The sequence below is a fragment of the Poecile atricapillus genome, chromosome 7 (assembly GCF_030490865.1).
Source record: "Poecile atricapillus isolate bPoeAtr1 chromosome 7, bPoeAtr1.hap1, whole genome shotgun sequence".
In the NCBI taxonomy this organism is placed as follows: domain Eukaryota; kingdom Metazoa; phylum Chordata; class Aves; order Passeriformes; family Paridae; genus Poecile; species Poecile atricapillus.
This window is the reverse complement of record NC_081255.1, coordinates 20,153,960-20,166,224: the sequence shown is the minus strand read 5'-3', so window position 1 is coordinate 20,166,224 and position 12,265 is coordinate 20,153,960. Positions and strand designations below refer to the sequence as shown.

The 12,265-nt window shown below is 36.2% G+C and overlaps 1 protein-coding gene across 4 annotated transcripts in view; it reads left to right on the top strand.

The window, feature by feature from the left end:
- PRKACB (protein kinase cAMP-activated catalytic subunit beta) overlaps window positions 1-12,265 on the top strand; it is a 67,703-nt gene that overhangs the window by 23,642 nt on the left and 31,796 nt on the right. The window contains exon 1 of one of the 4 annotated variants that reach the window (XM_058842467.1): window positions 8,913-9,114. The exons of the other annotated variants lie outside the window; for them this stretch is intronic. Within the exon in view, the coding sequence (XP_058698450.1) occupies window positions 8,928-9,114 (187 nt within the window). The 5' untranslated portion in view covers window positions 8,913-8,927. Of the gene's footprint in view, window positions 1-8,912; window positions 9,115-12,265 lie in introns of those variants that run through there. 4 annotated transcript variants of the gene reach the window in all.

Here is a 12,265-nt window from a genome sequence, read left to right as displayed (position 1 = left end):
GAAAGGCCTGTACGATGTTATCGTGAGATAGACTTCACCTATTCAAAATAGGAATATTTAAAACATTTTCTTTATTTTGGAGTAATCATAATTAGGATAGCCTATCCTATGATGTGACTACTGCCAGATGAAGGATAACATTCCCAGTTACTAGCAGGAAGGCCCTAGATGGTGAAGCCTGTTTGGCAGATGATCTGCTCTCCCTGCAGTGGAGGTGTGTGCTGAAGCATGCGGTGGTGCAGAAGAGTCACAGTATCCTTGTTCGGGAGGGTATGGGGTTGATTGTCACTGCTTTGAGAAGATGCTTTTAGTGGCAATTCACAGTATGAAATACAGTAATTTTCAGAATGCATTTCAAGTAACTCTTTGCTCTCTCTTTAGAGAAAATTAAAGGTAAATACAACTGATGGATGTTCTTGTATCTAATTAAAAAGTAGCTTCAAGATGATTTGCTGTGGTTTATCTGTCAGTTAAAAGTTCACATTATGCTTAATCTGAAATGATTTCTTTATTTGATTTAAATAGTGTTACTGTGGAAAAGCTTATTCTCTGTGAAATCTAATAGAGTGAGTTCTATTACAAGTAGCCAGCATAACGAAAACCTGTTTCTTAGAAAGAAAATATTTGCTTTTTAAACAAAATGCAGTATTGTTAAACTTCTCAAAATAAAAATGTTAGGTATTATCAAGCACTCATTTTGCACTAAAAATAAGAAAAAATGTTGTGTTCAGCAGCACAGCTTGTAACTTATTCTCTATAAGCTGGTGAAGGAATCACTAGTTTCTTTTGATCTTTTTTTTAAAAAAATCTTTGATCATGGTGCTTTGAAAGGGAAAATAAATTGAAAGGTTGAGGATACAGTATTAAAGAATCATATCTTTGCTGACACATTGCATGTGGAGCTGGATGCCATGTGAATTGTTTGACTTTGTTCAGAGAATTACAAAGATTGGTATATTTTATTCCACACCCCCCCCCAAAAAAAAAAAGAAAATAAACGCTATGCATTTAATCTTGTGTTTCTTTCCTGGAAAGTGCTTTCTGCTTTCCTATGCTTTTAAACAAACATAAAACCAAATTAAATATACTTGTATATGTATTTAGCTCATTCTTTGTAAATGGAAGAGTGAAAGATATCTTTTGACAATTCTGCCTGTCCAAGCTTTAGTTATTTTGGCATTTCTTGTAAAGTAAAACTTGGGAATGCCACAAGGTAATGTGGACTGAGAAGAAAAATCCCTGTTACTTATCGATAAACACAATTCATAAATAGCCAAAGGCAAGTGTACAATTTTACAATTTTTTTTAAACTTGGTAATTTATTTCACTTATATCCAAATGTAAATACTACTTAAGAATATATTCAGACTAATAATAAATAAATTCACCTTATGTGAAATAAATTCAAAATAAATCAAAAATTCAAAATAAGAATTTTTAAATGAAAATCCATCACAAATAGGGAAAAACGTATCATCTGTGAACTTTGTTGATGCCCTCACTAAGAAAAATAGCTAGTAATTAGAAGGTTGATGCATTAATTATTTCCCCTCTAAAAAATCCAAGATACTCAGTTGTGCTTATACAACACATTACAGAAGAATGACTGAGTACTTCTAAAATTTTCTGTTCAGTATTATAGTTCCTCATGCTTTGGTCTTAAACCAGCAGATGGCATTTGTTACTCCATTTAAGTGCAGACTAACATATATTTTGTAAACACGGCGTAATTAACTTCAGCATATAAAGAAATCTTGTTTTCTGAGTTGTGTTTCTGATGCCTCTGCAGTTGTGGAAGTTCCTGTAGTTGAGATTCCACATACTTTGCACAAGGTGTGCTGGGCAAACTCCGAAATGCCCTCGTGCACATTCTACAGCCTCTTGCCCTGTGGCCAGCAGCATCCTCCCTACTTTTTGGGCTTTAATGCCTGTGTTCCACTCTAGCTGCTGTGGGGGACAGGGAGTGCTTCACTTGCTCCTCTGTTCGTGGGGCACGTGAAGCTGAGCAGGCTGGTGGGAGTGGAGGGAGCAGGGCTCTCTAGGGCAGCCTGTAGTCTGGTGAGGCATTGGAATGCAGGGGCTGAGAGTCGTGAGTGCATCTCTGCAGCACATGGCCAAATTTTCATGCTTCAGACTGTACTTTATGAAAGCTGCTACTGTATTCTAATTTGCACTCTGTACTCCTTCAGTCTATGAAAAAGCACTTCCAGTAGAGTTACTTTGGGTTTGCTTTCTTTCTTATTTGGATATTTTTCTAGTTAAACCTAAATGTCATATAATCAAGGAACACTTCAGTTTTGGAGGAAAACAAAGGTATGAATTTAAAATACTTAGCTCAAGGTGGAGTAATTTGGCTTGGGTTATTCTTTCCCCTAGTGTGCTGGTGATTTAAAATGCAGATTGGCTTTCTGAAAGTGTTACTAAAATGTCTCTGGTTACTCTAGTATTTAGCATTCTGGTCTTTTACTGTACAGTACAGATCTGATAGTGAAGTGTAGCTGCTAATATAATGAATAATTTTTGCCTGCAAGACTTCAGTTTAGGTGAAAGCTGTCATTTCTCCTAGTTTCTCTTAATTTTTAACACAGGATAATGGGAGGAACTATCTGTAAATATGACTCCAGATCTCTCGGGAATAATAATTTGTTATGTGCAGCACTCTGATTCAGGACACATAATACTAAATGTGTCCTAGGAAGGGGTTTTCAAACCCAAGTGTGCCTCTTAAGGGGAAGTTCCTTACAAGTTCCTTTAGCTAAGTAGCTAAACCAAGGAAGGATAGACTAAACTTGCAGATTTTGGAAAAAGTAGAGCTCTTCTACCCAAAGCTTCCTGTAGCCAAGATCCTCTCCACAACAGCTTCACATCTGCAGGAGCCTTAAAGGTTCCTGTGAGAGCCAGATCTTCAGCATCCTTGTTCTGATGGCCAGAATGGAAGCAGGGAGCTTCTCCTTCAGCCCAGTCAGATACTGAGTAAAATGCCTGCATGGTTCTTCTTTACTTATTTTGGATCAATAACCCATTAATGCTTAATATTAATCAACAGTAATTAGTTTGATCTAAATTAAGTGGACCAAAACCTTCATTTGCTGTTAGGTTTTTCAGAGAGGTAAAGCAAATGAGTTCATGCTAAATTGCTTCACAATTTAACCTTGGATTTTAATTTTAAAAGTCTATACACTTACATGTTTTTTCTAGGCCTCATTGGTTCAAAAGTAGAAACAGCTTACTCCTGACAGACTACTATTTTGTGTAACTGTAACAAAAAGCACTTACATAGGTACTTTCTCTTTTGCTGCAAAGTAAGAGTTTGTACAAAACTTCTGATTTGCTGTCGAACTATCGTAAATTGTGCTAGCAGGTAACTACAGAGGGTTATTTGGACAGTGTGTGATTCGGAGGGGCATGGACACCAAGCAGATTTCACCTTTCAGATCTCTTGTACTCATGTGAAAGCAGCTGTTGCAAAGATGGTTGCTGGCTAACCTTTGTTTTATTATGGAGCAATTGTGTAATTTTTATTCACATTCTGCCAATGTTGATCTTGCAGTCTGAACTATCGTATTGGCAAGCATCAGTGAGCACAGCACCTTGAGGTAACCTGTGAGACAAGCATGGAGCCAGGTGATGTCTTAGGAGAGAAATCCAGTTGTCTTTGGCAAATTGGACGGTTTTGTTGAAGATTTGCCTTTTGTACTGAGAGTTCTCTGTCCCCTCCTTGTCAGTGCTAGATTTGGGACTGTGACTATAAGGTATTTGATTTCAAAAAGACCAGATAATGTGTTGGTAGAAATGAGGAAATCTGTTTGATCTGCTGCCAGGGTATGTGTCCACAGAAAATCACAATATCTTAGATGATGAATTTGTCAAATTTTGACAAGAAAACTGGTGGGAAGAGTAAGAACTTTCAGCTTACATATGAAAAATCAGATTCTGAATTTGATGTTCTTTTTTTTCTGCACTTATTCTCACTTATTTTTTTATTCATTTTGTATCATCACAGTTAACAAGTAAATGATGCTGTTAGACCATGTAAGCTTAAATTAATGCTTCCTGATGAGAGCTGAAGGTATTAGATGTGTGCTGCAGTTAAACTCATGTACAGTAGATGCCAGTAGAGGCCTACTGAGTCAAAATAGAAATATGATCAGTGTTTCCATAGCAACAACTTCCTCCTGGCAGTCCTATTTATAGCAGTGCTGCAGTCCCAGCCTCAGTGCAGCTCTCGGAGGGACTCTCTAGGAAGGGTTAACCTTGTTAGAAAAAATGTAGGGATAGAGGCACACTAAAACCAAATGGGTTTGCTTTCTTTTGTTTTATTAAACAAAGAAGTTACTGATTGTGTTTATTTTCTTTATGTATGTTTTGAAAAATCTTTGTTTCAAAATGGAGAACCATTAAAGCTGTAAGCTGTGAGCAAATACTGCTCCTCCTTGTGTGTGTTTAAGAAGAAATGCAGCCCAGTGGAACAGTGCTGGATGTACAGTGAAAATCAAAACACATCTGCTTTTTCAAGAGCCTTTTTCTGTCTCTCTTTCTACCCATAATTCTTTCTGAAATATGCATGCCTGGCAAGACTCAAAATGGATTGTGTTCAATTACATAATTTTGGATGAAAATGTAGGGGGGTTTTAAGTTACAAAAGGGCTATCTGTGTACTTGTTTTACATCCTTTTCTTTCAAGATTTATATAACAACTAGAAAAATACCACACATATTGCCTAAGGCTTATAGTACAGACATTAGATTTTTTTCGTATACATAGTGTAAAAAATTTGAGTCATTAAATGCTTCTAAACTTTTGTATTTGCTAATTCAAAATTAGATACTTAAATTGTTTTCTTTTTATGAAATGTGTTGGCTTCATCTTTCAACTTACAAACACCTTACTGGTCAATAACAGACCAGCAAAATTTGTCAAGATCCCCAAGCTCTTAAAAATGGAGGATCCCTCACTAACACTTTGTATCAAGTAATTGCTCATTCCTTTTGTAATAAATAATAAATGCTGAAGTTGTATTTTCATCTTTCATTCTTGAAATAACTGATGCATAAAGGAGAAAATGTGTTTCATCAAGTCATCAATTTTTAAAGCAAATAAATAAACTTTCTTTAACCTCTAGGAAAAAACAAAGTTCTTTATTAGGTATTTGTAAGGTTTAAGTTATCTTTTCCACTGTTTCCAAAAAAAAATATGCAGAAAATGTTGCAGTATGTCTCTTTAATACAGATAGAGGCCTCCTGTGATAAATATAAATATTTCAATTTAAAACAATATGTTTAGTATTTAAGATAGGAAATAATATTTTTATTTAGAGAAATAGAATGTGAAACCAGAAAAAGACTGTTTCAAGATTTGGAACTAAACCCTAAATTTTATTTAGCTATGGGTGATCTAAAATGTTCTTTGTATCATAAACCCATTTTTCTAGGTACTGTCAAGGAACAGATTCAATTATTTTAAAAACTCTTGTTCTTGATTGCAAGATTCTCAGGGTTAATATTCATTAAGCACTAGAGAATGGTGTTATTTGTACAGTCCTGCTTTGTCTGAATATAGAAAAATGCACACATTATCCTTTAACAAATATTTAAAACGATTTCCAAGTAAAGTTACAACACATGGTAACATGCTGTTACTCAACCATCTGGGTCCTTTGAGGAGAGCAGTGTTCTCTCTTTCTTAATCCTTTATTTTTAAGGCTTGACTGGTAGGGTAGAGTTTTTTCTTAGAAATTGAGAAATATTGTTTTAGCAGAGATTATTAAAAATAAATTCTCCATGTAGCTACCTGGTAGATTCTTTTTCAGCAAGGAGCTGGAAGGTCTGTGGCTGGGTTATAGTGCTGTGTTTTTTGACATGCCACAGGGCATCAGCCCCTGGGAAATCTGCCCAAGGTTGTAGGTTGGCCATCAGGAAAGTTATAAATGGCTTTGTTGCCTTTATCACCTTAGAGTACCACTGTGTTAGCCCTTGTCCTTGGCTGTCATCATGATGTTGCTTTTTATAAAATTGTGGGTGAGTTTTTACTGAAATGCTGTTTATCAAAATACCAGAATTTGCACATGCAATGTTCAAATTCAGAGTTGAATGTCTTACCGCTCTGAGTGTTTGAATATGTGTTAAAATTTTGCCAAGATTTGCTGGTCAGAAGATAGCAAAAATAAAATTTCTCTCTAAAGGAAGTTAACAGCGATTTCAGTGTTGACTTTGGCTGCAAGTAATTGGCACTTCGTTATCTCTTACAGAACAGAAATTTCAGATTCTTTCTTGCATTCTGTTCTTCCTATACAGCATATAATTTTCTTGATGTAATAATTAATTGGAAGATCAGTCAATAAGATGAAAGATTAAGTAAAAGGAAATAGGAATGTCTGCCTTTAAAATCATGGACTTCATTTGAAGACATTAAAAGCCACGTGAAACGTGGATTTATATGGTAGTTTCTTGTATTGCCATTGAGCAATGCCAATCAATGCCAAGAATTTCCTAGATTAGGAAAGTGTATTGCTATCTGTGAAAATGTGATCAGCACTTTCTTTTCATGTTTTATGTCTGCAGAACTTCTGTAACTGTGTACACTGGCAGTAATTAACAAAATTCTGGCAAATTCAGGCTTTCTCTTAGGACTTCTTCTAAGAATTCCTTTTTGGGAACATGTTTTCACTAAGGAAGTAAGTTAAAGGACTTACTTCAGTGATATCAGATTATGAGTATTTATGATTCTTATTTTTGGCCCCTGCCTCAAGTGTCCAGGTTAGACACTTGGGTGCATTAAGAGCTCTGAGTTTTGGTGGGCAGAGTTGCTCTTTGGCAGTTTCTACATCTCTCAATGGACTTAATATGGCTGGCAGACTGTAATTTATGTAACATAAATTTTGTAAATTCTGTCTTTCAGATCAGGGAAACAAAATTATTTAGTTGAAGACCTGTGTGAAAGATAAGACAACAGTAGTGTAAAGGATCAGAGCCATGAGAGAGCAGAGAGACAAGATAAGCACGCCATCATACCAGGTAGCTTTGTTTACTGGGAAAAAAAAAAGCGAGGTTAGAGAGAACATGAATTTCTTGGAAGGGTTCCCTCAATGCTCGAAGACTTGCAGTGAGCTACAGGGGAAGCAATTCCAGAGAGGCTCTTCAGCTCCACAAAGATCACCATGCAGGGAATAAGCATCCTGATGTTGTCTTAAATATTTTTTATATTATTGTGTGGGAGGTGCATGGCCTTACTCTGTTTTAAAGTGTTTGGTTATACATGGTGTCTAATATATCCCCTCTGCCTATTTGTGACCCCAGGTAAGGCAAACAGATTCTCATGATCTTCACTACCTCTTGTTTCTGGAAGCAGAGCCTTGAACCAATAGGATGTTGTGGATGTCATAATTGGTCTTGGAACAGAGCAGGTGAAAGGCTGGAAGGCATGAGGTGGCATCCAGGGAAGGCTGGAGCACCAGACTGATGGAAGAGCAGCCTGGTCACCACTGAGATTAGCTGATGATCACCCAGATTAACAGATGGCTGTGCAGAATGTAGGCATTTAGACAGTTGGTTCCAAAATTTGAACAGGGGCTGGACATTTCCAGAGTGTCTGGAGCCTGCAAGCCCAGGGCATTCCTGGGCTTTGTGTAGAGTCTAGGAATGTAATGGGTTGTGTGTTGGCTGAGGCCAATCACAAGTGCAGTATGCCCATGAGGAAGAATGTAGCCAAATTTGTAAAATCTGTCTGTTGGCATTTTTATTATTTTATCATTGTCATGGGCAGTTTGTTAGCATGAGGGTTTTTTCTGAGGCACAGGGCTGTTATGAAATGGTTATGTAATGTCCAAGGGTGGGTATCTGCTGACATTTGAAAACTATGCAGTGAGAAGTATGGTGGGGAAAAATGAGAGGTATGTCTTTAACACGTGTTTTACTGTAAGACAGGAGACAGATTGAGGAAAAGATATTTCAATCTTTAAGAATAGCCTAAAGTTTTAAGAAGCCACATTTTAGATATGCAGAAATCTATGTGTTTCCATTTTCACAAAAACAAATATTTAGTATTGCTCATTGTATGTGTACAAAATTGCATCAATTGCAAATAATTTTAATGTTACATACAGATTTTAGTTTATTTTTCTTCTATTTTATGCCATTAAAGGTTACACTTCCTAGACTTACTCCACAGTTGAAAATACTAAGATTTCTTGTGAAAAAATGAAGTCTTATCAGCAAAAAGTTAAATGCATTTGGTTCATTTGTGGAGTAAGCAGAACCCAGTTTGAAAAAGTACAATGCAGTTGTGTTTAAACGTGCAATAGAATTCAATTTCTTCACTGATTTTATCCACAGAGGAGAAAAATAATGCACTTTTTTTTTTCTTCCAGCAATAAAATAAGTTTGTTTAACTTAGTAACCAGTAACTTCCTTGCTTAGGAAGTCGATTAGTTGAAAGCATGAGATTACTAATGATTAGAATCCAGCTGGTTATGTTCTCTGTGATGATGTAGTACTCCATCTTAATAACAGGAGGAACTGCAGAATAGTTACTTTTGGCTTTTTTTCACATGTGGTTGTGGTAAATTAAAAAAATACCCATCTACTTTCTGATCTTCTGAACGGGTTGTTTGTCGTACTCTAACATAAAATGTGTACTTAAATACAAAGTGTAATGCATTAAAAAGCTATGAGAACACATACTAGAGAAATTATGCTTGTTTGTTTTTTAAAAAAACAAAACACTTTTCAATCTACATGAAAAGAGACTTTTCAGTGTATAAACCAGTACATCATAGAGCTTTCCTTAACAGGAAGTAGAAAAGAGTCGCGGTTAACAAACGCTGCAGGCAGGAAGCTCCACACATGCATAGCTCTTAGTGGCGCTGGGTTGTCCAGCTTCCTTTAGATGTTTTCTGGTTTGCTTTTGTGAGAGTTGCTGGTGTGTGTAGATGGCAGGGCACAAGGAGGTCCCTTGTAACCAGGGCACGGGGACAGCCACGGCGCTGCAGAGACTGGAAGGGTTTGCTAATCGCCTCTTCCATAGGCACTCCAAGAATGGTGCGCATGAGCAGAAACCGGCTCTGGGAAATGAGAGCCAACAGTGCTCTGAGTTCACTGCCCAGTGGGATGAATCAAGTAAGTGTGGGGAGGGGTTTATTTCTTTTATAGGTATTTGCTCTTCAGTTTGCCTCGTGAATGAGGTGTGAACACTGACGTGTGATGTGTTCTGGGGCAATTTTATAATTCATTACCTAAAGGTATTAATGGAAAGAAGAGCATATTACATCGGGCAGAGGGAGTTGGGGCTGGTTCATGGACTGGTGGCTGGCAGGAGAATTTATCCTGCATTCTTTCTTTTCTTTCAAAGCACAGTTGACTTGTTTTGGCAAGCCCCCACACCAGATCTTACTTCTAAATTACTTATTTCATTTTCAAATTAAATCAGTGAGTTCAGCAGAAATACAAGGCTCTCACTAAAGACTAGAATATTTAGACTTCGAAATAGGCAGACATTGCTGTGCAGATTAAAATTCTGATTAAAGGGATTTTCATCATTCATTGTTTTTTTAAAGGATATATACATCAGAAATGTGGTATATAGTGGTAAACAATATAAAATTGTATTTGATTTTAATTATTACATATTAACTTATGTGGGAATGCTAATTAGCTTTAATTTCTTAATTAGTGAACAGTTTACAATATTATTTGTATGCATTAAAAGTTTTCATGGTTGTATTTTGAGTAATAAAGGAGATTTCAAAAAAATCACAATCTAAATAAATTGACATTTGATTTTCTTTTTAGTTTTAAAGCTGTGTAGTATTCTGCATAGCAATTCTTGTCTCTGGTTAAATACTCATTTTAAAATGTTACAATATGGTAATTTATGATAATTTTGTTCCAAATTTCAGATTCATTGATGGATTTGAGATAGCACAATTATTTCAGTTGAAGATAGGCCATGTTGGAAATGCTTAGCATCACAGTGTTACCATGAAGAAAATCAGTATTTATACTTCTTACTTCAAATTTAATATATTATATGAGTAGGGAGTGAATCTATTCTCAGAGGATAAGCAGTAAACATGGAAACAAAAAGGTGTTAATGCAGTGATCTAAAATAGATTAAATCTAGGTCTCCCAAATGCGACAGGAAAGAATTGACTCGTTTTGTTGAGAAGATAAATGATGAAAGTGCATAAATTCTGAGCTTTCACTTCTCCAAAATATTTTCAGCTTGGTAAAAATAGGCACATATTTGTGTTTATGTAGAAGCTCTTTTTTTATGTAAATAGCTATTTGAAAAAAAATAACACTGAAGTATTTTCATTTACATAACATGAAGAAAAAAATGGCAATGACCTACTGACACTCACAAATTGTGACCTGTTCGTGTACAAGTGTCTACTTTTTCCCCCTCTTCGTAAGGCAGGCTTCCTAGTGTGACATATTTGATGAGGAAGTGGACTGTCATGTCTCTTGATAAACATGGTGAAAATGGCTGTTCTGTGAATGCTATTTTAAGTTGTAATTAAGCAGAGCAGTTGCATGCAGTTTTCTGAGCTGAAGTTGCTGAGCTGGTAACTGAATGGTGGATGTCTATGTAGCTTTGGTTTTGGGATGAAGTTCTGAATCTTTACTGAAAACCTACTTTCAGCCTCTAGATTATTAAAAGAAATAATAAAATTACTGTAGGTACCCATGAACTGAGTCCACATTTAAAGGTTCTCATTTTGCTACCACTGTAGCCAGAGTGATAGAGAAGGAGTACAGTGGAGGAAGTATTTCAGACTCCTAATTAGATCTTCCTGACTCCTAGCTAGATCTTCAGAAAAATACATCATCTGTGAAAATAGTTTGTAAAACATGGAAGAGAAACAGGGTGTTTGGGTTTTTTTTTAATTTCATTTTGGTTGGTTTGTTTGTTTGGCGGTCGGTCATATTGTTTAGTTGTGGGGGTGGTCTTATATCCAAGAGTGCAATGTCATAGAATTGCCTAAAGTCATTGAATTCAGCTTGTACATTAATTTCAGAGAAAGTTTTATAAAAAAGTAGTGTTTTAGAAACATGCAGTTGTTTGTCTTGGAAGGATATTTAAATAGTCTCAACTATTCTGCTAATATCACTGCAACTTAGAAATGTTAATGTAAAGTTTTAGGTGAAGCTACTTAGCAGACAGCATAAATTACTCTTGAAGTTCAAGGCAAAAACACTAATTCCTGAAAAAAAAAATTGGAAAGTGACTTCTCAGAATTTTTGTTGTTTTAGGCTTCAGGTTGAATCCATTTGAAAAGGAAAATAACGTATTTATATCTTCTGCGGTAATGAAATACAATAGCAGGTCTGTTTCTTTTCTTTTACAAGTGGTTTCTGCTGAAGCTCTGAGTTTGCTGAAGGGCAGGAGCTGCTGCTTGTTTGGGTGGACTTTGGGTTGTCAGTTGCTCTTGTCAGTGTTGTGGTTTGAGTAAATTGCTGTGTGGCCTATGGCTTTAGGGGATTTTCAGTGGCTGAGGTTGAAACTTAACATCTTTGCTTTGTTATTTTGATATATAAAGCATACAGTTTCTCCGACTTGCCTTGGATGCTTGGTTGATGCATGAAATGAATGTGCTTTGTAATATCCTCAGAGTCCAGTAGGGCAGAGGTAACTAAGGGCACCACAGGCCTCGAAATCTGTTTTGAAAAGCTGACTGAGCACACATGTGATGGTACAGCCTGAACTGGTAACCAGGTCAGTTGTGCTGCACTGCCCAAGGGTGAAAGGGACATGATGGGAGCCATCAGAACAATGCATTTCATTCTTTGTTTAGAAGTCTTGACTATGACCACTTGCAACTATACGGAACTTATATTTTGATTTTTGTTTTGTTTTCTTAGTTGCTTGTTTCTCTTTGAAATCATGGAAATGCAAAAGGAAAGGAGAATGAGGCTGCTTGGTTTTGAGTGTAGAGTCAGTAAGATCAATGTGTCTTGCATTCTTGAACCAATAAAAATGTGTTCCAGAACTGCATAAGACTATCAACAGCTTGTATAACAGAAATGGTCAGGAGAATCACCACTACTGTATCTGCCATCTTCATAGTCCCTAAATTGAAAGTGGATGGGTGATGAATAGTCAAAAGAGTATCATTTGGTCTCTGATTCAAAATAATACCAGTATGCTTTCAAATACAGTAGAGTGATTTATAGAGCTTTAGCTGAATAGTTACTTGTATATGTGTGTGTAGAGAGAAAAAAATGCATGTGAAATCTGAAATAATGTACAGAGCATACTGTATGAATT